This window comes from Lutjanus erythropterus, chromosome 17, assembly GCF_056507025.1.
Source record: "Lutjanus erythropterus isolate fLutEry1 chromosome 17, fLutEry1.hap2, whole genome shotgun sequence".
In the NCBI taxonomy this organism is placed as follows: domain Eukaryota; kingdom Metazoa; phylum Chordata; class Actinopteri; order Lutjaniformes; family Lutjanidae; genus Lutjanus; species Lutjanus erythropterus.
The window spans coordinates 17108726-17135171 of NC_139333.1; the positions used below are offsets into that span (position 1 = coordinate 17108726).

General features: G+C 39.2%; 2 protein-coding genes across 3 annotated transcripts in view; both read right to left on the minus strand.

The window, feature by feature from the left end:
* Positions 1-562: 562 nt before the first annotated feature.
* On the minus strand, positions 563-2141 carry adrb1 (adrenoceptor beta 1). The gene has a single exon (XM_084740456.1). It carries the CDS (start codon positions 2001-2003, stop codon positions 822-824), a length of 1182 nt encoding a protein of 393 aa, XP_084596582.1. The 5' UTR covers positions 2004-2141; the 3' UTR covers positions 563-821.
* A 3981-nt stretch (positions 2142-6122) lies between these two features.
* Positions 6123-26446, minus strand: part of nhlrc2 (NHL repeat containing 2) — a 29668-nt gene continuing 9344 nt past the window's right edge. Inside the window, exons 5-13 of one of the 2 annotated variants that reach the window (XM_084740454.1) lie at positions 25499-25620; positions 25272-25401; positions 22619-22712; positions 22028-22259; positions 18482-18604; positions 18061-18270; positions 17617-17830; positions 13935-14093; positions 6123-7139 (exon numbers count right to left, since the gene is read on the minus strand). In XM_084740454.1, the coding sequence (XP_084596580.1) occupies positions 6997-7139; positions 13935-14093; positions 17617-17830; positions 18061-18270; positions 18482-18604; positions 22028-22259; positions 22619-22712; positions 25272-25401; positions 25499-25620 (1427 nt within the window). In that variant the 3' untranslated portion in view covers positions 6123-6996. Of the gene's footprint in view, positions 7140-13304; positions 14094-17616; positions 17831-18060; positions 18271-18481; positions 18605-22027; positions 22260-22618; positions 22713-25271; positions 25402-25498; positions 25621-26446 lie in introns of those variants that run through there. The other variant, XM_084740455.1, reaches the window with a different exon arrangement.

Here is a 26446-nt window from a genome sequence, read left to right on the forward strand (position 1 = left end):
ATCATATTTTTTTCATGTTTTATTTTTTAACCAATAACTTAGCGGTCAAATCAATGTAATAATAATTAAAGCTCAAAATTGCAGTCATTTAAACTTTAGACAGCAGAAGAAAAGTTCTGTACATCTCAAAAAATAACTGTTATACCTCAAAATGTTTCTGTTGAAAACTTCTGCTAACGTGAAATGATCCTGTTGCTGTTCCACAGGCAGAAAGACAATCCTATTGAGCATGTGCAATGAGGCTGCACCTAACAATAATTTTCTTTGTCAATTTATCTGTTGATTATTTTCTAAATTAATCAATTAGTTATTTGCTCTATAAAACATCTTGTTTTGCCCTCAACCAAAAGATATTCAGTTTACAGATTTAAAAAGTTGGAACCAGAAAATTTGGACTTTTTTTCTTAACAAAATTACTCAAACTGATTATTCGATTATTGAAACAGTTGGCAGTTGGAATCTGTGTCAGTACTCTAGATTGTTTCTGGTTAGAGGAACTGACTCTGTTACAATTGCTCCTTGTTACAATTGCCCCTGGTCTCCCCTATTTGGCAAATTGATAAAATCTTCTGCACTAAACTGTGATTTGCGCATCTTTGCAGAAACATTGGTCCTGATGCCTCTTTTAAAAATATGGCTTTCATTTACATTTCTGTTGATTTCGCCCCTGCAAATATAAAATGGACCCACTTGTTAGACTAAAAGGTATACGGCTCTTGCGCATACCTTTTCCAAACAGAATAAACCCATGTTCCAGGACTCAACGTCCGTTAATGTCACCATCTTTGTAATCCACCTCATCACAAGTTTATTGTTTTCCGTCACAGCTGTGATTCAGAGTGAGACAGCTTCGCGGTCCCCACCAGGCTGCTGTCACTGTTGTCCAAGCCTGCGCAATCTGACCACAGCCCCAGCGTGCCGGGCTCCAGCGCGGAGACGAACCCGCCGGAGCAGCGGGACAGGTCGCAGGAGCTGATGTGCAGCCTGCGGTCGGCTTGCCTCGGGCAGCACAGCAGCCTCTTGAAAGCTTTCCTGAAGTCCGGGCTCCGGCAGTAAATAATGGGGTTAAACGCCGAGTTCACGTACCCGAGCCAGTTTAGGAACACGAACAGGTCCTTGTCCACCACCTCTGCGCAAAACACCCGCACCACGTTGACAATAAAGAAAGGCAGCCAGCACAGGGTGAACGTCCCCATGATGATGCCCAGCGTCTTGAGCGCCTTCTGTTCCCTGAGCGCCAGGATCTTAGACGGCCTCTTCTTGCACTTGGAGGTCAGTCCGGTTAAGGTGTTGTGAAACCTGCCCTCGCACTTGTCGATCTTCCTCAGCTGCTTCTTCGCCTCTCTATAAACGCGTGCGTAAACAAAAATCATGACCAGGAGAGGAATGTAGAAAGATATGATGGATGAGGAGATGGCGTATGCCCTGTTGGTGACAAAGTCGCAACATTCAGGGTCGTCGTAGCATGCTGTGTCCACACTATCCCGGGACCAGTGCATGAGGATGGGCAGGAAGGAGACAAGCGCAGAGATGGCCCACACCACGCACACCACCGCCTTGGCCCGAGCTTTGGTCAACAAGCTTTGGTAGCGGAAAGGTGAGGTGATGGCCACATACCTGTCTATGGCGATTACGCACAGGGTCTCGATGCTGGCGGTGACGCACAGGACGTCCACGGAGATCCAAAATTCACAGAAGAAGGAGCCATACTGCCAGGAGCCGCGCACCTCCAGTGCGGCACCAAACGGCACCACCAGCAGCCCCATGATGAGGTCCGCGCTCGCCAGGGACACGATGAAGACATTTGTGAGCGTCTGCAGCCGCTGCGTCTTGGCGATGGCCACGATGACCAGGATGTTCCCGAACACGATGCACAGGACGATCAGACCCATCACCAGGCTCATCCCCGCCATCCACTGCTCGGTGGTGGCTGCGGCGCGGCTCCCCGACCCATTCTGGAAGTTCACCGGCGGCGAGGACGCGCCGCCACCACCGTCCCCCATGACGGGCTGCTGCGCTGTGCACGGGACCAGCGCGAGTTCATCAAGGCAGCGCGAGACAACAACCTCTCCGGTCTGCAGCACGAGCCACAGCTCCGCTACCGTCGCGCGCCAACTCCATCTGGAGCTCCTCTCTCGCGCTCAGCCTGCACGATCTGCTGCACCGGCCGGGCCATGAAAGCAGGCGGTGACATCACTACTGTCGAGAACCAATCACCGCTGCTCAGCGGACACATTGTCCCGAGAAAGAAGTTGAGTAAGAAAACAACACCTGAATCTCAACAATAATACATTCAGACTCAGTGTCGTGTCCTGTTTTTTTTTTTTTTTCTTGTCAGCAACATCCAAGAAGAAGGACATTTTCAGTAGTGGAGTGCAATCAATGCTGTTTAAAAAACAAACAAACAAACAAATAAAGATTTAACTAAAAAAAAAGTTAGCGTCCAGGCTGCCTTAAAATGTAACTTGACTTGAGCACCAACCAGGATTCCAACATAGATTTAGTTGAAAACTGAAATTCGGTCGGAACTTCCAACACTTTAAAATGCAGTTACAACATCAACGTATTGTACACTGAAAAAAGAAAATTGTTGGACCAACCTATTGTTGCTGCCATCAAAAAGCTTCCTGGATACTGGGAGAAACTTTATAGAGAAAAGGATGAAAAGTCCCCCAAATCTCGGTGAAATATGTTCTAAATGTGAGGGTCCACTGTCTTCAAACAGTCTGTGAAAAAAAATCACTTTTGAAACTGTTCTGAAAGTCTTTTTATTGGAAAAAATGCTCACTGGGAATTTGAAAAACCAAGCTAAGGTAATTTTGTAATGATTCAAATCAAATAAACATTTCTTGTCAAATAAACTTGATATTCATTCGAGCTTCAGTTAATGTGTTCAATAAGCTTAAGATATTAAGTCGAACCCTTCAGTCACAGGGATGAACATCTCAAATAAATTTGATTTCCTTTCACATTTTCTCACTTTAAAGAGTCATTTCCTCATTTCACACAAAGAACTTCCACTTGCAGCTGCTCCTGCTGGAACCTTTGTTGCAGCGACAGCACAAAGAAAATATGTGAAACTGCTCTCAGTAAGTAATGCATGTTGGGAAGTACTGTAATATGCTGATCATGTTTCTTTAGACACTCAATTTAATGAGTTGATTGAACTCGGAGTACAATCATTCAACTCATCATTTCAAGTTAAAAGACTTTAAGTTAGAAGAACTCATGTTTATAAGTTCTGAAGTGTTCTGAAAATAAATACTAGAAGTTTTAAGTTTAATTAACTTGAAATACAACTTGTATATTTATGTTACGTTGATGAGAAAATATTGGTTGATTCCACTAAAGTATAAGAACATTCACTCAAGTACTGTAGTGCAAATGTGTGAAAGTGTACTTTTGTACTTCCACTTCATTACATTTCAGATGGAAATATTGTACTTTTTATTTAACAGAAATTTTTCTGACAGCTTTAATTACTTTGCAGACTAATTTTACACACAGAACATATGATAAACATGTAAAACATAGCATGTTTCATATGTTCATCATATGTTTTTGATTTAAAATATATTTAACTTCCAAACTGTAAATAAAATAATTGAAATCAGCTCCTCTTTGACAAACTACAACATAAAAATTGTTAGTTCCACATGAATGCATCAGTAAAAATAATAAAACAAAACTGAAAAAAAAGTTGACTTAACTAAAAAGTTAGAGTCTGGGTTGTGTTTAAATTGACAGAAATTAAAGACAAGTTGAGGTAATTTTGTAATAATTCAAAACAAATAAACTTTTGTATTCAAATAAATGTGATATTAATTCAGCTGAACTCATTTAACAAGTCAACAGATTTCAAGTTAGAATAACTTCTGTTTATAAATTCTTGAGTGTTCTGAAAATAAATACTAGAAATTTTAAGTTTAATTAACTTCAACAAATAAAACTTATTTATCTATATTAAATTAATGAGAAAGATTAGTTGACTCCACTTAATTCCTGTAGGATTTTTTTTTTACAGTGAATATACACTTACATGGGTATTTTCTCTGCATTAGAATTTTACTTTTGATACTTTGAGTATATTTTACTTGTGATGGAGTATTTTCACAGTGTTATTGCTACTTTTTCTTGAGTGAATTATCCAAATACTTCTTTCACCCTTTGACATTTTTGACTATCACCTCTCAAACCACATCCTACCTGAAACCGACTGTTATCTGTCAAACATCTGCCGGAGAACATGAGAAGCCAAATATGGAAATCCAAAACCCACCACGGCATTATGAACTTGAGGGATTTCCCTGGTTTCATCACTTGCCATCACAAACAAGATTTGTTTTTCCACTTGTCCATTAAATATATTTATCACAGAGAATACATTCCACGGCCATGAGGTCAGTCCCAACCGCAGTTCTACTCTATGCTTCACAGCAGCTGTATTGCATGAAACTTCTTATCTTAAGTCAGAAGTTAAGATAACTATAAAACAGGATCTGAGCAGCAGCCAGGTTATTACAGAAACATAGCATTCAGGTCAGTTCAGGTCATGAAAGCCCATGTAAAACATGAATTCAGGTGATTTATCTGCTGGATAAAACAGGATTTGAGAGTTAGAGGTTTCTGTGCTTTGAACCAACAACATCAGAACGTCAACTTTTTATACTTTTTATGTAAATATGGAAGCTCATTTCTGCCTATGTGATTAAAAAACAAAGATCCGTAAGGCATTGTCTCAAAAAAATGAGAAACTTTCTCAAAATTATAAGAAACTTTTTTGAGATATTTTGAGATACTAACTCATTATTTCTATAATGTTTCTCTTTTGGTGAATTTGGCTTCCATAGTTGCGTTTTTTGTTCTCAGTTTATTTGTACATTTTCTGTCCTCATGCTGCTGTAGTGACTGAGTCGCCCCTGTGGGGATCAATAAGGAATTATCATGTCTTATCTTTAACTGGACAAAGTAGCCACTGAGACTGAGGAACATCACATGTGAACGGGCTGACAGACAAGTATATACACAGTCTAGTTTAACCAAACAAGAGGTTACACAAGAAAAGAAGACTTGAAAGACAAATACACAACAGTGGAGACTGATTCTACCAAACTCAACTCCTCAGAAAACAACACAAAATTTAAATGATTACCTTTACTTTCATTTATTTAAACATTAATGTTCACGTAGTGAGGAAAATTATGTTGAAATGGCAGCAGTTTACACTTGCACGTTCTTTGTCAAAACCTGTCTGAGTGTCCTGAGAATTGAAAGGCAAGACTTTAAAAAAATGAACACAAGGACAGACATCTTGATGATCAGTTAAGTGAAAGCATTTGCACCAGCCTTGCGACACACACACACACACACGCAGACTGCGCAACCAAAGATGGATGATGACGGCACCCACGCTCTTTGTTTTTCTGTGTGCTGATTAGCATGCCTGGTCATGAACCCGATGACCTAGTACCAGAGCTTGTGACCCAACACAACAAAGCTCGCCTCAGTGTCAACATCACTGCATGGATCTATATGTCAGGAACTCACAGCTATTTACATGTTGAGAGGGGAAACACACTAATCAGAATAATGTCTTCTCACTAAGAGTGAAGAATGCAGATCTCACTTGAAGTAACCTAATCTAGTTTGGTTAAATAAAGCCACTAAAACTATGTAAAAAAAAAAAAAAATCAACTGAAATTGAAATTACTGTGGGTCAGACCTAAGCCAAAGATATAAAATAGCTCCACTGCATGAATGAATAAATAAACTAGAAGAAGGTACTTAGAGTAGAGTGCATATCCCCGCCACACAACAGATGGCGAAGCAACAGCAGTCACTCTCATTACTGTCATGAATATGCACACACAAAAAAATTAGGCTGATCGGTCCAGTAGTATACAAGATGATCTTCGGACAAAATGCAGGTCCATTGATCATGTACACTCACTCATGCATGCAAACACACACACACACACACACACACACACACACACACACACACACACACACACGTACAGTATGTGTGTATGAAATGTCCCTCATCAGTTGGTAGAGAAGCAAATCAAATTCATTGCACACATAGTTGATTCAACTTAATATCTTGAGCTATTGAATTTGAATGTTTTCTCAAGTTTACAGAACTTGGTTTTATATTTTCAAAACTCATAAGTTGACTTTGTACCGATTATTAAACCCATGTTCAGTTAACTCACATTTTTAAGACAGCGGGGTAACTTAAAACCGCTTAAAATTATTTACAATGAACCGCAAAACTGCTAGTGTAATTTCATTTAGTTCACTGCACCCCAACGCTGACTATTTGTTACAGCTTCATGAACCCTTAATAAAAGGTGGCTTATTATAAAATGGGTACAGAATTAGTTCACCTAAAGTACCTATACAAATCAAAATATGAACATAGCAATATGGACAACACTGAAGTAATGTTTTTTTGTCTGGGAATTTGTGGTTTTAGCAACCTGACAGGAGTTACAGTGTTCAATTTAAACAACTCATACATGGTGGGTGTAATAGGTTGATTATATAAGGCTGCATATTCGGAAGTTCGACACATTATATATTTAAATATGACTAGTTTGAGGCCAACAAAACACTCATGAAGTGAGTGGAAATTCAACAGTTTTTTAAGATGTGATGTTATTTGCCTACACGTCTACCAGGTGTGTTTTACTCTAGACAACACAGATTTAGTTTTATCCAACAAAAACAGAACAAAAAAAAAAAAAAAAAACATGTCTCCACCAGAATTTATTCCTGACAGTGTGGGAAATACAGTTTATAGACTTTATGTTTTTTGTGTCTGGTCAAAACAAAAATAAAAAATCTGGGTTTGGAAGGTTGCCCTGAGAGGATTAGGTCATGTGACCTAAAATCTTGGCGACTGCCCTATGCCCTACTTCTAGTGATGTCTAGCCACACTTTCACAAGGATTTTTTTGATCAAAACTAGTTCCAACAACAACTGTTCAGGGGGTCAGACAGGGACAGATGTGTTGCTATTCGATATTAAAAAAGTCATTTTCAGTAGTGTGATTAAATTCCATTCACCTTCATTCTTCGGCAGTGGTTGAATGAAAGCTCCATCGTCTCCAGGGGAACTTGCTTTGCACAAAGAGCCTAAAAGAATATCAAAAGAACATCAACAACCATACGTCAAGGCACGTTATGTAACATTAAATGTCATAAAAATATAATTTTGGGGAAAAGGGAAAAGGATGTCAAATGCAAGTTCAGGTTTCAAATTCAGATCAAGTGATCACAGCTCGTTGAGCAGCCGACTGCTGAGTGGGACAAACAATGTAATCAATGTCTCTCTCAGTCTGCATCTTGAGCATACTATACTTAAATCCTGAAGATTAAAGCAAAGAGGGTGCAGTGAAGGTTGCAGTGGTGGCAGGAATTGGCCCGTCCATCCATTTATCCATCCATCCATCCAAGCACTACATTCCACACTTACGTCAACCATGAACAATCACAGGGCTGAACTTCGATATGCATCTTACTTTTAGCCAAAATGTTCTTGAAATTAATCTGGTAGAAAGCATCTTTCCCTTTGACATGGTTGCATGATACAAACACTTAAATGTGAAGTATATAGGAAAACTGTCGAGAGTGGTTAATCCAGCCAGTAAAATCATATGGAGGAATTGCTTACGATTGAATCTCTCCTAATTTACCATAAACTAAGATAAACTAAGTTAAGCTCAACTAAGCGAAATTAAGCTATACTAAGCTAAGTTAAGCTAACCTAACCTAATGTAACCAAACCCAACCCAACCTAACTGTAACTAACCTAACCTAACTTAACCTAACTTAACCCACAGGCTGTTATCTCGGAAACATTGTTTGAAACAGTTCCTCAGTCCTGTTGTACTGATGTCTCTTAGAAGCTACATTTACAGCATTTGCACCTCTTTGCTGTAATTCAACTGTCAATGTTTTTGGTACAATTGTTCTCTCACTTTTCATGAAAATAAGCTGAGCAAAGTGCTCTCGACCACTGAACAGCAGCTGCCTCCCACACATCTTCATGTGAGTTCAAGGGAGGTAGAGCGGGTTTAACTTGACTTCGCAGCTTGACCTCTTGCGTCAACGCCGGCATCGAGTCGAAGGTCAGAGTTGATTTCAACGATCGGAGTGATGCCTTCCTGTCTGTGGATCAGGCTCGTCTTCCTGTGAAGAATGTGAGAATGGAGCAGCAGAAGCAAACAAACTGGCGTGACGTGTTTAGGTGAAGTGGGAGAACATTTTCAGCAGCTCTATTCACCATAAAACCTCAGTTTCCTGCTTTTTATAATTTAACATTCTTCCTGCACAGACTAGAAATATTGCAATGATATTTTATCTCTCACACAGATATGATCTTAATGGAGCTCACTCAGCCTGCATGAAGAGTGAATAAATGTTTCTGCAATTAAAAGTGAGTAAAAGCCGTGATTTTCTCCTTCACTAAACCTCCTTGTGGTTTCAACTTCTAACCAAACATTATTTCATAACTCACTTTTTAACTTTTTATAAGTAGGTGATTTAAAGAGGTCAGCAACAATTACCCTATGTCAGCTTCAGGCATCATATGAGTGTCATAAGAGGAGTTAAAGGCCCTTGAGAAAAGCTCTTTTCTGTGCTGTTGAAAGGAGCTGTGTGCCCATGGAGGCTCTTATCTGATCACTCAGATGCAGACTCTTCACGGCTTTACTTGAGAGGCTTGCTTACTTTTAGATGAACATTAATATTAATCTGTTATATCACCACAGGAGGAGGAGGAAGTGACACTGCACAGCGCCTGATGACATCCGTAACCTGTGAAAGTGATGTTTCTCATGCGGCACATGTGTTTTGCGACTGTGTTTATGCGAGTGTGTGCGTGTGGCCTCTGGCAGCGAAGACAGCAGCCAGAATCACACAGGGGTTAATGACGCTGTCAGAACGACGGCGAGGAGAGCAGCTGAGCGGGAACAGAGGGATGAAAGATCCAAGAAGATGAGGGAGGAGGTGGTGGAGGGATGGAGGCCATTTCTAGGATTCATAAACTGGACTTCTTTACAATCTTAATGATGCGTTTGATATATTATATGCTCTAATTTATGCATGCACTAATTGGAAATGTAAGTCTATTCTATAGTAACTTCACTGGTTAACAGTGACTGATGTTGTTGTTTACAATCATTTGGTCTCAACGTTCGTCATTCTGCCGTGTCTCATGGCATTCATGTAATCTAATTTGTTCTGCTTTGTATTATATTATGGATACATTTGTGTTATGCAACTCCTACAGTATCTAGTGGTATGTATATGTAAAATGTTACAAAACTTTTAATATCAAGCACATATTCACATGTTCACATACTTGGTAACACTTTTTTATGACACCTACGTCTAAAATGCATTATAAACATACTTAAAATGTGATCTAATGTGTTTACGGTACTACATAATTAGAGTCATAAGCACTTGCACATGTTCATAATGAGTGATCATAACATTACAAAGCATACTATAATGACCTTTACGGTCAAGTGTCATAATACCTTACAAATGGTGGTGACTTACATGTTTTTTAATGAATGAATCAATAAATTAAAAACATGAATTGATACAGGCACAGTGGTTTACTTTTAGGTTTGTCTTTTAGTTAAAAAACACTACAGTGCCCAGTAAGTCTGTGAAATTATTTAGCTTAATTTTTTTTTTTTTTTTAATAAATGAAACCATTTATTTGTGACCTAACATGCAGGCTCTTTGTTCTGTGTGTTTTGGTATGCTTCATGTGCTGACAAAGGTTTGCTTTACTATGTGGAAAATCATAATAGCCGAGACATGTCTGATCCTGTGTTTTATGATCTATGAATGACTTACGTGGAACAATTTTAATGTTCTAAGTAATTGTAACTTGTTACCACTGTATTTTTGCTTTGTGGGGGTGGGAGGGTTGAAGGATATGCTATTGGATATTATATTTGTTATACTGTGAATGTGGCAAATCAGGATACCTCATAACATGAAAGTGCGATTTAAAAAAAAAACATGGTATTGTGCTTAAGTAAAAATTCAAGGAACTTGTTATTCCACTATCTCTGGTTACAAGTTACTCTTTACAGTACAATTTTTCTTACCCTTCCTGTCTGGTGAAAACCATGTAGAAGTGTTACTTTATGGGTTGAGAAAATTGTGCTATTTCTGCAGCTAAATAAAAGATTTAATACCCTTCTTTGATTAGCTGGAAAATGCTTTCTAGAGATATAGTTCTCTCAGGACAGCGACGACATCTTGAAGCAAAAAGCTGTCACACAATCACTTTTCGTGATGTAAATATTACTATAAGCAGACTGAACCACCCATGTGAGTACAATTTGTGTCACATGACACAAGACTACCTTCTGTTAAGGTACTGTCTATGACCTCGTAAATGACCAAAAAACAGCCGAAGTGGTCATTATTACTTCAGTACTAATCTGCAAAAACAACGACAATGTCCTGCTTCTGGTAGAAGGAAAGAGAAATGAGAAGTATTCACCGTCCTCTGAGGTCAGCTCATATATAACCTTGCACTGTGACAAACTGATGAGGGAGCTCGTTAGTGGAGCTTTTGATAATCTCACATAGCAGATCTGCTGACTTTCAACATATTAATGTAGTACTTTTTCTTGGTATGCTAACATGATTCTCAAAGGCTGGAAATATGCAGAAAGGAAAATGGGAAGAATATGTTTGGAATCACAACAATGCTCTTCAGAGGAAACCAAACCAGACTTGACAAAAAAAATGTTTTATTAGCTTCATCTCGCTCAGTTGCTTGTTTAAGTGCAGCATTGAGAAGCAGACATATTAACAAGGTCCCCCTGAAGAGCAAATCATGCCAAAATGTGACTGAAAAGGCGGTACAGTGAGAGGAAACTGAGTGGGAGCTGGAAAACGATATGAGGAACTTAATGCCCACCAGCAGCCACTCAAGCTCATTACTGTTCATTAAAAAATGCCAGAGGGATATCAAAACAAAAATGTTCTCAGTTCATTTGAAATAAATAACATGTGGGAATAAAACATTCCTCCCGTTGCATGAATATATTGTTATTGCTTTTGATACAGTTTAAGTGTCGTCGGTTTCACACCATCCATACAGTCACACCTCTTTGCAAGGCACTTGGGCCGAGTGATCCAAACCAAGCTAAAAAAAAAATCTTGACAAGCACAATTACGCTGTGAGGCATGATGACAGCGGTGATAATCAAAACACTCTCAGGCCCATTTCTGACAACAGCTCATAACTCTGAAAACCAATCAGGGAAAATGACAATAACATCGTCCACATTATCATATTATGTTACACAACGTATTACAGGAAAGCATTATTAGAGCATCTCTTTGAGAGATGGAGTGTATAAAAGCTCGATAGAGAGGTTTTAATAAGACTTTCTTAATACAATATCCCTCATAGTGCACAAGTAGTAGTCGGCCCGTGTCATCAGTACACGGGAGGCTACTTCCCCCTCACTGAAAACAGGCACTTTATTCATTACTTAGATAAGAGCAGTATTTCATGGTCTAAATCAAAAGGGTTCCTTTGTGTCATGAATAATAATCAAAAATATAATCAGACACACAGGGAGTGGAGACAGAGAACAAAGCTTTAAGCGATTAGCGTGACCTCTTAGACACCATGAACTCTGTAAACAACTTAAGACTCCTTGATCTGTGGTGAAACATATGTAGACAAATATTTATGAAAGCTTGGTTTGTGCGCCTGCTGCCTGAAGGCACCATCCAAACAGACTGACTGTAAACTAAAGCAACCACACATATACATGAGGATATATTATTCAAAACAACACGCAGCAAAGATGTGAAGCTACCATTCTATGTAGGTCGTGTCTATATAATAAGCGTGTTGATTATAACATTATAATGCATTTATAAAGCTTCATAAAAATCTTTCTACATGTTTATAACAATGTATGACAATTTATAACAAGATTTACCAAGTATTATTAGAGGTGGAGATAATATATTACATGTTCGGCATTCATAATGCTTTATACCTCAATTGTACTTTCATAAGACATTATAATACATTTATATGACTTGTAAACTCTATATGTTCAACATAATGTAGGACAACTTATAACAAGGTTTATAATGTATTACAAGTTCAGCATTCAGTGCTTTATATCTCCATGTCACTTTTAGAAGATATTATAATGCACTGATAAGACTTTATGAAACTCTTTCTACATGTTTGCCAAAGTGACAACAGTGTTTGAAAGAATAATCTGAGGCTTGGGTTACATAACACATTATAACTATCATGACTTTAGCCAGTTATAAAGACACATGGAGAACTGCTTTAACATTTAATAACAGATTATAAATTATTTATTATTTCCTTAAATTTCCTGAAATGGATTAATGTCTTATAAACATTAATAATACACTATACCATGATTTTGAGAGCTTGAAGTGAAGTGACAGGTATGAGGTTATTAGCAACTGAAAAAAGTTATTAGACATTTCTAAAGAGTTTTATTCATTATTTTATAATTCATTACGAATGCATTATAATGCCTTATGTGAATGGCACAAAGGTATAAAGCATTATGAATGCTGAATTTAGAATACAATATATCCACCACTTATAATACTATAGAAATTTGTTTAATCATGCATGAAAATTATAAATTCTTATAAACAGTTTTATGAACCTTATGAATTCATTATGTCTTATGAAAGTGACATAGAAGTATAAAGCAATATAAATGCTGAACATTTGTTTTATAAAGCCTCATGAATGTGCTTATAATGCATTATAGACATTACCTTCATAGCAAATGTTACCTAAAAATCAAATATGTTAATAACAAAAAATGTGAGATAACTTCTCAACAACCTCTCAAGAGTAAAGAAAAGTTTCTAGTTTCTTTTCCTAACAATTTCTGTTAAACCCTCTTGGGATTTTAATCTTATATATTTGAGAAACTGGCTGTAACTTGATATTAGCATTCAAAAGCAATGCTTGTGTGACCAATGCCAGAATAAAACTGTTCTCCTAATAACAGCTCCATTAAACATCCCTTTAAAAAAAATCCAACTATGTAATTACTTGTGGGACCGAAAGAAAAAAAACTCCATTAATTTTCATGAGAAATGATTTCAAACACAGACAGAAGGCGTCCGCTATTTTTTCAAAAGCAGCAGAAATTGTTGAATAATTACTTCTTGGAAGTTGTGGGGGAAAAATACTTTGTTCACAACATCTAAATGAAAGTAGTCATGTCTTTGAAATTCATATCCGGCTGATGGTTCAGGTGAAGATATGAAGCTGATCAAAGCTTTTACTTTGTTTTCAATATTTGAAAGAACATCATTAATGGATTTGTCTGAAACCATCGTCACTGCCTGCCAATTAGGTAGATGGTAACTTTTTCACCTATAAAACACAGTTTTCTTACAGTTACTTGGTACAGCTTTTCCTTAAAGCAGCTGTTGCATAAATATATAATCTATTATATATATTTTTTGGTTGCAGTTTTGCTGTACAGTCTTCATATGATGCCTGGGGGTAGAACTATTTGTATTCCTACCAATAACTGTCACACCTTCAAGGACATTACACCACTGATGCATTGAAATGAAATTCACCCTGAAAGTCAGGTTTGTATGAATTACATTTTTGTCAGAAGTGACAATCAGAGTCTTCCAGAACAATGAAAATAACAAGAGCTGGAGTTAGCTGGGCTGAAAAGTAAAACTGACATTTCAACACCGCACAAACTGTTGATTCTGCGGCTGCTGTGACTAAGACAGGTAGGAGGTTTTAAAGGGCATGAGCCAACGCCACAGTGACCTCCTCCTCTCCAGGACTGGCACTTATTTGAAGAGGCTGGGTGAAGCAGGCTGCTTTCATCATACAGGCTTTACCTGCTTCCATACAGTAGTACACCCATACACCCAAAGTGAGGCTTGGATTGCTGTTCGAGTCCTTTATAACAGCTGGAAGTTTGGTTGAGATGGAGAGGGGCTTCGATAGATCCACAATGTCACCAGTAACCACTGGACTTTCTAGAAGCCACTCGTTACCTGTGAAAAACATAAAATAGAATTTTGTGGTCAAATGCAATGCAAAGTCCAATAACTGTAATATCTGTCAAAAATAATTACATTATGATTTTTTACCATATTATGTGGCCCGAAGTTGGACCACGATCAGGGCAGTCTGGCATCTAAATTTATGGTTGATCGTGATAAGCTGCACCTCGGGTACTGGCTCAAGTCAGAGCATTACGCAGCACTGCTAAATGCTGTCCTCTTCAATATCAGCCAAAATAGCCCCACCGGGATTATTTTTAGAAACAAACACACATCTAAAGACACATGAGCACTGAAAGATGAATGAAAGTCGAAAAACAAAAGGCTAGAATTTGAACTGTGAGAAAATATTATGCCGGAGAGACCGTCAAATCCATGCCAGCGGTGATTAATGAAGCTGATGCCTAACATGAGGTCCCAAGGAAGCCATTTCTAAAAAGCCACTAAAAAACAATTTAGATCTGCCGTGCACTTCTAACTTGATCCATTAAAATTCCTGCCTCTGCTCTGATTCGATCAGCGTGGGTCTAGACTGGGTATAATCGGACAGCGGAGGATCACGTAACATAGCCTGGTAGCTAATTATGTGAACCAAGGCATGTCGTCTTATCAAAATGTTCTAAAAATAGCCTGCTGATACGGCTGACTGCATGCTGCATCACTCACAATGATGGAAACACTTTTGTTCCAAACCTAATGAACGGACCATCAACCACATATCTCAGATCACTTCACACTTGAACCTAGGGTCAGACTACTGTTGATTACTATTTTTGAACACTGAACAAAGCCTTTTTAACAGAAATAAGCAGTAAAAATCATATATTAAGTTGTCTATACCATGAACAACCTTCACAAAAGAGTCCCTGATGGATTTAAGTATTCTTCCATCCCTCAGTGGAGAACCGAAAGTCCCAGACGTGGGCCGGCAGAGTGAGAATCTGCTTGTTGTACAGTGAAAATGAAGGTGAAGCATCATTCACTTCCATTATTTTTTGACAGACTCATGGATCACGGACCAAAATAAAGCTCAGTAGGAGAGGTTGAGTGCCTCACATCCAGAACAGGGTCATAATAAATGTAGAGAACAAGTTTGGGTTGCAACTCTACCCTGACAAAAGGGTAAAAAATAACTTCAGAAAAGCATGCAATTAAAGGTTTTTACACCTCTGAGAACTCTCGAGGACAATAGCAGGGCCTATCCTGCTCATGAATTAATCATGAGTTTGGACAAATGCACTTTCACAAAAGCAGTCAGTGTGGAAACGGGATTTGTTTGTTTTCACTCTAACTTCCTGACTGTCCTCTTGCTTAAATCCTCCACTTCTCCTCAATAAACCCTTTTCAGCAGATATTTGTCAAGTCCTTATCAAATACTGCTGTCTTTTCAAAACTGACTGTTCAGTAAACCCCTCCCCCAAGCAGAGATTGGGTTGCGACCAATTATATCTTAACAAGTGTATCTGGGTACAGCGGGTCTGTAAAGCTTTGGGCTTCTCCATATGTTGAAGTTCGTGTTCATGTTTCTCGCCTTTGCAAAACCAAAAGCTAAAGAGCAAAAGTGTAGAGAATTCTCTAACAACAGCTGCAAAATTTATCATGTCCTTTCAAAGTCTCGGTCACATAGCAGTCTGTCAAAGTCGACAGGAAACTGTCTGCTTTGTAACGATGACTCTTGAAGGAAACTACAAGACTTATCAGTGACAGGGGTCACATACTACAAGATCTTTCACCTGAGGAATCAACTACGAGTCTCGCTGCTCTCTGAACTACAGTTTGTCTTGAAAATACACAGTAGAAGTAGAGGTTACTTTAAAAATTCATTCAGATACAGTTACTAATTACCTGTTTAAAAATGTAGTCAGTTACATATCACAATATTGAAGTCATGTAACTCATGTTACCTCAGTATAGAATATGGTGATATTTTTTAGCCTAATGTAATGTTTTTAGGGCTTAACGATCAACATAACAATTATTTTATCATTGACGAATCAATCCATTATTTTCTCAATTCATAAATTAGTTGGTTGCTCCGTAAAATGTAGAAAATTTTTTATCAAAGCCTAAGATGACGTCCTCAAATGTCTCGTTTTGTCCACAAATCAAAATTATTCAGTTTACTGTCAGAGAGGAGTACAGAAAACAGAAAAAAAAATCACATTTAAGAATCTGAAATCAGAGAGTTTTGATGTTTCCTGCCAGCAATAGTAATGCTAACGTAGTTTAAACTGTCTGACCTTTAATTCCCCCTTATCACACTGCTCTGTCTGTAATAGCAGTGCGTGTCAACACAAACACAGGGCCACTCCTTCACTGGTAGCTAAATTAGCTTGCTATGATAAAATATGCTAAAACTGAGAAGCCTGCTATTGTCAACCTTTGTATGAAATCAAAAACCCATTGTTTGAAGTACAATAACAATGACTAAGAATTGTGTTACGGGTGTTATATCTGCTGTTATCACAGTGTTTCCCACACACTGGCTTTACTTGGGCCTGCTGCCCAGATATATTAATAACTGACCAAATATATTTGACAATCCATTTAGCATTTTTTTAAATCAGTTTGAGACCACCATCACCAATCAATGCACTAGTGGACACTCTCCCCTTGCTCTACCCCTCCTGTCCCTTGTTTTGCTGCTGTGACGAGGGTCTACTGTCCATCTCACATTGTGTTTTTTCTGACTTTATAAAGCTGTAGTAGGCAACATATTTTTTGTGTTGTACACTGTATATTGTAAATCAAGTGGTCTAAGAGAAAGCTAGACTTCTGTAAAGCTTCTTGGTGCTGTTTTTAGGCTTTAGGAGATCTGGCCTGTGACGGGAGACTCTGACAGGCTGACTCTGACTGACAGCTGCTGAGAGCTGGGGGGGCTTTGAGGGAGAGATCCAGGGACAGACTGGAGCTTCTCGGGGAAGAAAGACCAGAGTCTTACTGCTTCTTGACCTGTCTGCAGCAGCGACCCAGAGAGAAGCCGACCTTGCTCGACTGTTTACTGTGGGCTAATTAGTCTCTCTGTCAATGTTGACTGCTGTATGATTTATTTAGAATATTTTCAGGGTTGGAAAACCACCATTATACAAGACAAATATCACTCTATCCAACAAAATCTGTCATTTTAGCCTGCAGCACATTGTGGTGGTGTACTGACTGGCATCTACTTCATAATGTGAGCTATCCCTTTAAGGTATTTTGAACACTAAAATAAGAGAATTGATCAAAATTAAAATGGCAAAATAAGGAATAATTGAATAGAATCAGGGTAATGTATTCATTTAAATATTTTCAAAATAAAATCCCCTCCCCTACTGCATCACAGGTATGCTGTCAATCTGATGGAAACACTGCACTGCAAACTACATATGTGCCAAAAGACTGGACAGGTGAAGCAACAGTAACAAGGTGAAACCTAGCAAACAGTCAAAACGACTTTCACGGGTATGAGGTCAATTTTACTTATATGATAAATCTACATGACATGTGTATCAATGATTGAACTTTGTCTCACCCTCAGCTGAGAGAGCCCAGCAGCTGGGGGCCTCTTCAGTCAGTTTGGTTCCTTCAGGAAGCGACAGGGTGAGAGACATGATGAGAGTCTGGCCTGCAGATACTGCCACTGGTGGCATTTCTTTCCTGGCAGCTGACTTTGGCAACGTGGGGGCTTTGGCAGGACCCGAAGGCTTTGAAGGTACAGAGTCTGTGCAGTCCACGGAGATGGGGAACTGGAACGGGAGAGAAATTTGGGTGTTTGGATTAAAGAGGAGCGAGGAGAAAGTTATTGACACCTACGATGTCCTTTCTTTGTAACCTTTCATCCAAACTCTTCGAGCACAAAAGCTTTTAGGAGAGATTAATGACACATGCGTGGACAAAATGCAAAGTGCTTTCTCAAGGTTAGAGGTGAACTTTTCTCTCTCTCACACACACACACACACACACACACAGATCTCACCAGTGAGACCGTTTTGGAGGCCAGGTCCAACACTTTGACTTGGTGGTTGTTGGTATCTGCCACGTAGAGAAGCTTGCCGCCGTCGCCAACGCAGATTCCTCCGGGTTCACTGAAGCAGGATTTGTTAAATTCAGGGCCCAGAGTATCTCCAGCCTCTCCAGTCCCTGCTAATGTGCTACATTGCTTTGTCTTTGGATCCACCACCTTAATCTGAACATAATCACACAGGCACAATCAAACTAAAAGAAAAACTGTTCCTGATATGATAAAATGTTCCCTATATGTTTTTAGATGAAATGACAGTACAAGCTTTGTGTGTCCACTCAAAAACAACCTAAAGTAGCCCATTATGAGGAACAGAAACATTAAATCTGAACATACTATGGCTTTGAACTGCAGTCTTGTGACACGCAACAGTTACCTTGTGGTTGTAGGAGTCAGCCACATAGAGCAGGCTTTGTTCAGGAGCCCAGGCAACGCCGAGAGGATGCTGCAGCTTGGCGTCAACCCCTTTTCCATCTACATCCCCAAAAGCGAAAAGGTTCTGGCATAAAGACGGCAAAAAAAAGTTCAGTAGAGATCAAACGAAGATAGAAAAACGTACAAATGCTCAAATGGCAACTTGTGACACCGATGTCTAACCTCAACCTCAAAGAACAGAATATTAAATCTAATTTTGTGAACGGCAGACAGTGAGGCTTTTGTGACCACTGAGACAAAAGACTTTCCTCAAAAAACGCCAAACTGTAAATGATTTCATTTTCAATAGTTTTCATTTGAAGAATAAAACATGAAAGCAATACTGGCTCCATTATCTTACAGAGTTTCTGAATAATTCATACAGGAACAGTAAGACAAGAATTAATGCGCTGCATTTGTGAGAAACAGCAGAAATATGACAACATCTTTAAATCGCATTAGTTACTGTGCTAAAAATAGGTAGATGAGTCATTCTCCAGAAGTTTTGGAGAAGTTTTGAAAAAAATTGTGATAACATTAGTGATAAATGTCATTAAAATATTGCAAAGGGGAGCATTCTCTAATTATGTGGATGAAATTGGTTTAAAAAGACTATTCTTCATGGTTTTTCTGAAAGGGACAAAAACCTCATTACGTGAATAACAGTTCTTTGTGCTGCAGATTGTTTCAGGCCAAAAGCCAATCAACAATCAATTTGTGAGAAAAAGAAGTGAAATAAATAGCTTTTCACTCTGCATCACTTCACCCAATAAACAAAAAAATGAGATTAGAATCTCATGAAAGTCTTATGATTCTCTGTAGCTTACTGACTCTCCACAGCTACAGAGAGCTCCCAACGAAGTCAGCTGAAAAAGAAACCCAAATCTCTGGGAAAAATCTGTTCCACACACACAGTGGGTTCACTTGTGCTCAAAATGATCATCTTCACTGCAGGAGCGGGACCTCCATTTCAGATTGAGATGCAGCTGTTAAAAGAAATGTGAAAACGTTCTGCAGTGTGAAGGAAGTGCTCAATCGGGACAAAAAGCGTACGGCAAAAGTACTGAAACACAGCACAAAGATACTCCCTGACTTACCAATTTTGAGTTTTTAATTTGAAAAATAGAGGCATTTTAAAAACTAAGTCTTTAACAAAAAAAAACAAAACAAAACAAAAAAAAGAAATCAAATAGGTTAAAGGAACGGTTAGAAATTTTGGCATAAAAACTGGAAACAGGGGAAACAGCTAGCCTGGCTCTCTCTCAAGGTTAACAGTGTTAACAACATGCCTTCGAGCACCTCTAAAGTTCACTAACTAACAAGTTAGATCTCGTTTCAATCAGTACAAATAGCCAATGTGTGAAAAAAAACTATTTTTGGAGTCTCTGCTGGTTGCCTGGCAACTCCAGGAAGTCAGTGCACCCTGCCAAGAAATAATCTAGCACTTAATACCCAGCAAAACCACAACTAGTTGTAAATATGCTTCTTGTGCATGCATGATAACAACAGATACTTTGCGCGCAACTGATTTAATGAGACACAAAAGACAGAGGACAAAATAAACAGTATGTTAGCACAGCTTTCACTACCGCTGAGCAGCCATCTTGGTTTCTGAAGCTGGGGATGGTGAGGTTCCAGCACCTTCCCAAAATCCCATTTCAGGGATTGCATCAGTTGAAATTTCCAGCTCGGAAACTCTGACCTCCCAGTTCAATTGGAACGCACCATTAGACTTAACCGTTTCCTCGGTTTCCAATCTTAATGCTAAGCTAAGCTAATGAGCTGTTAGCTGTGGTTTCACTTTTAGCATGAGAGTGGTTTCTGTGTTCTCATCTAACTCTTGGAGAGAAACTTAGCGAGCATATTTCCCTAAATGTCCAAATATTTCTTTAATACTTAAAATACTGTATTGCACAGTGAGTAGAGCCCAACTGACGCTATAACTGTGAATGATTCCTGCGTTTATTCAGAAACACTCACAGCAAATTATAAACCATTTCAGAAAAGTGAAAATCAACATGAAGAGACTGCCAGGAGGTTTTGATGTTATGATGCCAAAAAGATGCACAATCACTTTAACAGTTTTAATCCCGCTTCAGGTGTTATGTTTCATTGTCTCACTTAAATAGCTCAAGCGTCTATGGGCAGCAGACTATACATTAATGGTTTTTGCTGAATCATGGCCACGCTGAATAAACTGTACATGACTCTCCGATTAATTACTCCCCATTCTCATGTGTGACTACAAGCTTTATAGCTCTTGGGACCTTCCAAAAATATACCAGTGTGGCAGGAAAAAAAGATGCAGCAGAACGGCTGTGAGGACATGAAAGTACAACCAAAAATGTTTTCAGGCTTCAGCAATAAACAAGAGAGGCTGTGTTTATTTATGGATATTTTTAAGTCAATACTTCCTATCTATGGAGAAATGGCCCTGGAACCATGTGATTGCCCAGGAGATATCTAAAGCGTTATGCAACATTTTTCTTAATAATTGTTTAAGTGTTTTCTATTGCTGGAAGCAGGGCAGATTAATGTGCAGGTTTAACGGCGTGTGTTTGCAGTTAATGGATGGTGTCAGAGCCACAGGTACAGGGCATATTATCATTGAAAGCACTGAGAGGTTATTCAGTTCTTGCAGTCTTGCAGCTTTGGGAATGGAATTTAAATTTCCTCTACCTTCTGTTCACTGCAGTGTCTTTTATACTATTCAATAAGAAATTCTCCTATTAGAGAAACACTAAAACGGACAAGAAATAGAAATAGAATTAATGGACTTTAAATTAACCAAGAGTGAAACTACATTAAAGCCACTTCGCACTTACTTAATGCTTGTTCTTTGTGGTGGGTTAATTGTTATAAACCACCTGACTGTCAAAATGTAGAAAAATAAAGGTATAAAATTTATCTAGCAGGGGATAGTTTTGATTTTTGAAATAATGCACTGCAGCAGACAGGGTCAGCAGCAAAATGTATTTCAGCATGATATATTTAGAATATTTTCACTGCTTAACCTTATTGTCAAACAGCCATTTCCAAGGGGAAACAGCTTTATATGAGCCAAACATTTCTCTCTCTAAAGTAACCAGACTCCTCTCACAAAAACAGTCATTTTACCTCAGAGAACAACAGTGTTGCTAGTCTCCTGCTGCTTTGATTAGTTAGTTTATTTGAATTTTTGTGTGACACTGGTGTTATTAAGGGTCAGATTGGACTTACTGAAGTCCTAAAATAGCATAAACAAACTAACCGACTGAGGCAGCGATAGTCCAGCAACTCCCACGTTCTGTAAGGTAAAATGACTGTTGTTGCCCAAGAAGTTTGGTTGCTTTGGAAAAAGTCATGTTTGGCTTATATAATGATGGTTTCCTGTCAGACAAAAAGTGGTCTAACCAGTAAAAAACTGGTACTGGCATGCTGGCTGCCATTTACTGTAGGTAATATTTTGTCTATGGATAATGGATCCACAACCCCACTTCAAAAAACTATCCCTTTAATGCACACCCACCATTGGGTCTCTCTCTCCTCCAACTAGCAACTTGACTGCTCCGTCCTTCAGCGCCAGTGTACGGATGGTGCTGCTTTCACTATCGGCCACGTACAGACAGCTCCAGGGCTCCTCCGGCGCTAAAGCCAGGCCCGAAGGCTGAGCAAAGCCGGCCTTGTGGGGATAGGAGTTGTTTCGGTTCTCCTCGTTGCCGCTGCCCGCCCATCGCATGCACGTCCCAGCTTTGGACTCACTGTTTGTATTGTAAAAGGAAGACAAACACAAAAAAACTTCAATAAATTGGCTGGAGATGTGGAGTTCAAATAAAGATGGGAATGTGACATTTTATTTAATATAGACATGGCTAGTCTGATGATGCTAAAATTAGATTACTGCTTAACAGGGAAAACCCCCTTTGGAGATATTTCTTTGGGATTAATACTGACATATTACATAACTTTTTATCAATTACTTCCTGTGAAACTGGAGCCACACATGTATAAAACAAGTCGTGGGGGAGTTTTTGTCTGAGTTTTAATTTTAGAGTTATTAGTGGTTTTCAACGGTGTCTGCTGCCAAGTGGCCATGGTGGTCATGGACCAAGTCTCTCACCTTCCTTTGGGCAGTTTCCCATCTGCTAGGAACAAAGCCCAGATCTGGTGGGTCCCTGCCATGGCTATCCACAGCACGTTATCTTCAGCACCGCCTACACACACGCGAATGAAACGCACACACAAAACACACAAACACACTCTTTGAGTTGTGAAATAGGAAACTTGTGTCACTGCTTTTGGCTGTCTGCCACTCACAGAGGTAAAGGGTCCTGTCAGGTGTGTTTGGGAGGTTTACTTTGAGCTAGGGAAAAACATTTTCTTATACATAAAAGAAACTACAAAATAAAGACACGTATCCATTATTTTCACACTATTACTATAAAATGTCTCTGATCTGATCTCTTTTAAAAAGCTGTAATTGTTTGTTGAATGTCAGAAATTAGTCAGCAATGCAGCCATGCAGGTTTCAGTGACGACAGCCAGTCTGACAACCGCCATATGCCACCTCAGATGCACTCTGCAGAGACAATGCTGTCTGTCATCATGATGGATACACATACACAATCTCAGTTGTATTTTTAATGCAGCACAGGGCTCAGCCCTTCTTGATCGCATCTGGTGGATCGTCAGGAGCATTTGACAATCGCGGCGCCTGACTCACAGCATCAGTGTCACTGTAGTGCTTAAAGTAGTTCAAAAGGTGTGAGGTCTTCTTGATTTGATCAATTTAATTATTCATGCATTCATGCATGTGAATACATCATGAATATGCAATGAGTGTTTGGATGTACTCTCAGAGGACAATGTTAGTGGAGTTAGAGGTCTGACACCACATCCTCAGACCATGTGGTGATGTGCAAACCAGCAGGCTGTGTCATCCATCAACCCGTCCAGAAAACGTGACAGAGACTGATTACCTCTTGCATACAGGTTGAGTGCGATGGCAAAATAACGGTGCAATTGGGCTTAAAATTTCTGTAATTCATACTTTAAATTATAGGACTCACACTTTACAGAGTTAAGAAATTAAAAGATCTTTTGCTGTTGTGTTTTTTTTCTTTCCCTCTTTTTTCCCCTGCCTGGTCTCCCATACAATTTTTGTTTTAAAACTTACTCGACTGTCTCCCCACATGTTGATGCACATATTTGTTACAATACATCCTTCTTTTTAGATTGTAAAATAGTTGTTGGATAGGGCATAGGATGCACATTGTTTAAATAAATTCACATGACTATAATCAATCACTCAATCACCGTATCTCTAAAATGTAAAGTGACTGTTGATGAGTACAGAACTTGCCACAGGCAGAATAAACAGCTCAGCCCAGGCGCATTCTTTCATATTTTGTTTGATTTAAGTTAAGTACACAAGGTCACTACAACTGTCAGCTCTTACAACACCTCAGGCATGAAGAAGCACTTTGACGCCTGGTAGTAAACAATGTTACCCCAAGGCAAGAAAGTTAAGAGAAAAACAAAATCATTTGAAGGAAATGTTTGACATCCCTGAACAGAGTCGTAAGCAAATAAATAACTCACTAATAAAGGTTTGTATTATGCTTCTGAAGTGAGGAATGTAAAGGAATGAACACAACACAAGACACACACCAACATTTAGAGACAAAGGGTGTGAGAGATTCAAAAGCTGAGTTAAAAAGCTTTCTGCTTCAATTTAAAAAAGCACAATGTGGCAAATATTAAAAAAGATAATAATAAAGGAACTCTGAATGCCCGAGGCAAAACAATATAAGCAGAACATTTAGAAAGATAGAGCTTTGATTTTTGAAGTGGAGGTCTCGGATTACTTTGTGAGAATATGAAAGACCTTGTCAGGTAGTTATGGCTTGCATACTTGCAGACTTAGTATTGATTTTTGTCCCGAAAATGTTTCAGCAGAACTAAAATGAGAATTTTGGCAAAGGAACATGATTTACCGAGCGTCCCTCAGAAATCGGATCCTGAAGATTATAGATTTAGCCTCGTCCAAAAACTTGATCAGTCCATTCAATTGTCCATTCTACCTCCTAGGGTCCCAGAAGAGTACTGCATGTGAGATTTATGCACTGACACCAGTCCTGTTCACCGTCAGGAGCTGGGACTGACCTTGCATCTGAGTTGACCGCGTTCCAGTACAACAGGTCAGAAAACGAAGATGGACGTCTCCAGGAAAACCTTTCTTGTGACTTGCTGTTTCGATCAAATTTCCAACTGGGGGAAATTCTGACTTCCCAGTTCAAATGGAACACACCGTTCAGATGTAAATGATTACTTGCTCCCAGTTCGGATATTTTGTGTAACACTGTAATTTTGTTATATTAAAAAAATAAATAATAACGTGCTTTTGGTGCATTGTAATTGCACTAAGACGCAAACAACCCAAAATGCAAATAAAGGTGTAATCACACCAGAACTCACACATTGGTCTCTTCAGCAGAGGTGAGATGAAATCACTTCCTTTTCTTCCTTCACCTTCACCCAAAGTGAACCCTAACCCTAACTGAGCTGTGACCCGCATAATGTTGAGACCCAACAACGTCCAGGCCCTCTGAGACAGCCAGAGGGCGGGACCGGCCTCCCTCTCAGGATTTATTGATTGTATAGGTCGGAGTGTGCACAAAGGAAAACAAACAGCAGAATGGGGAAGATCGAATGTGGCAGGCGATGAGAGCGAGGGCAGGCACAGATGGGAATGACAGCATCACAACACTCACCGGCAGTGCCAAGAGTCACATCCCAAGGAGAGCTGATAGGCTGCTGAGGTCCCGTCGCCCCACCATCTTTGTCTGTGCCTTGAGCGCCAACTCCAGCTAGAGTGCTGACGCTTCCTGCTAGCAGGTCAATCTGATAGACAGGAAAACACACAGAGAAATGCATAAATGTACAGATAAACATAAAGGGAGATAAAATTGAATTTAAAAACTGCAGTTCAGGGTACTACCTTTCGGATCAAGTGGTTTTCTGTGTCAGCTACATACACGACGTCCCCTTTCATAGCTACACCCTGTGGGGAGTTAAAGGAAGCTTCAGACAGGTCGCCATCCCGTCTCCCACTTTCAGACCCTGCAACAGAAGTGATAAATCAGTGAAAATTATGGTTCAGTGTTTGCTGCAATGCCTCATTTATATGTCATATTTAGCCATAGACAGTAGAATAATTAGTGGATGGAACCACTGTGATGTCAACAAGTAGTTTGTTTTGAAGCCAAGAGGGTTTGTCATCTTGATTTTATGCAACCAGAGCATGTGCAGTACTGACAAGAGTGTGGGCCTGGTGAGGGACGTATTAAGAGTCGGGTGATGTTTAAAATGACCTGTCAACCACACGGTAGGCCCACCCCAAAACATACCTTGCTTTATCATCAATTTAGCTCTAAATGGGACCATAATTTACAAAATGAACATCAAGCTGTACTGAAGATGACTTGAAACGAGACCATAAACTCAAGAGCAAATTGTTTATGAGGCAATAAATAGGCCATTTTCTCAAAAGACTCCATACAATCAGACTTCTTTTTTGCAACTTGTGGAGTCGCCCCCAGATGACCTTTAGAGAGAATGGAGGTTTATGGCACTTCTGTTTTGGCTCCGCCTTTCAGACCCAAAAGCCCTGTCCAATTTTTTTCCCCATACTAAAAGCACCAAAGGTCAACATGGACAAATATCTGAAGACATCAGTTCGTGTTTCTAGTGGATTCTTCCCATCATAACTGCCATAATAGACCATTGCAGGGAAATTTGTGCATCTTCAGGCTCTGCATTATCAGATATTTCACTTTTATTTGATATGAAACTAAGCATCTGTGGTACTCTGTGCCACATAAAGTTTCTGACATTGAAACTTTACTAAGGAAGAGCTTTGATTGTTTAAATGAACAGTTTTAATTAT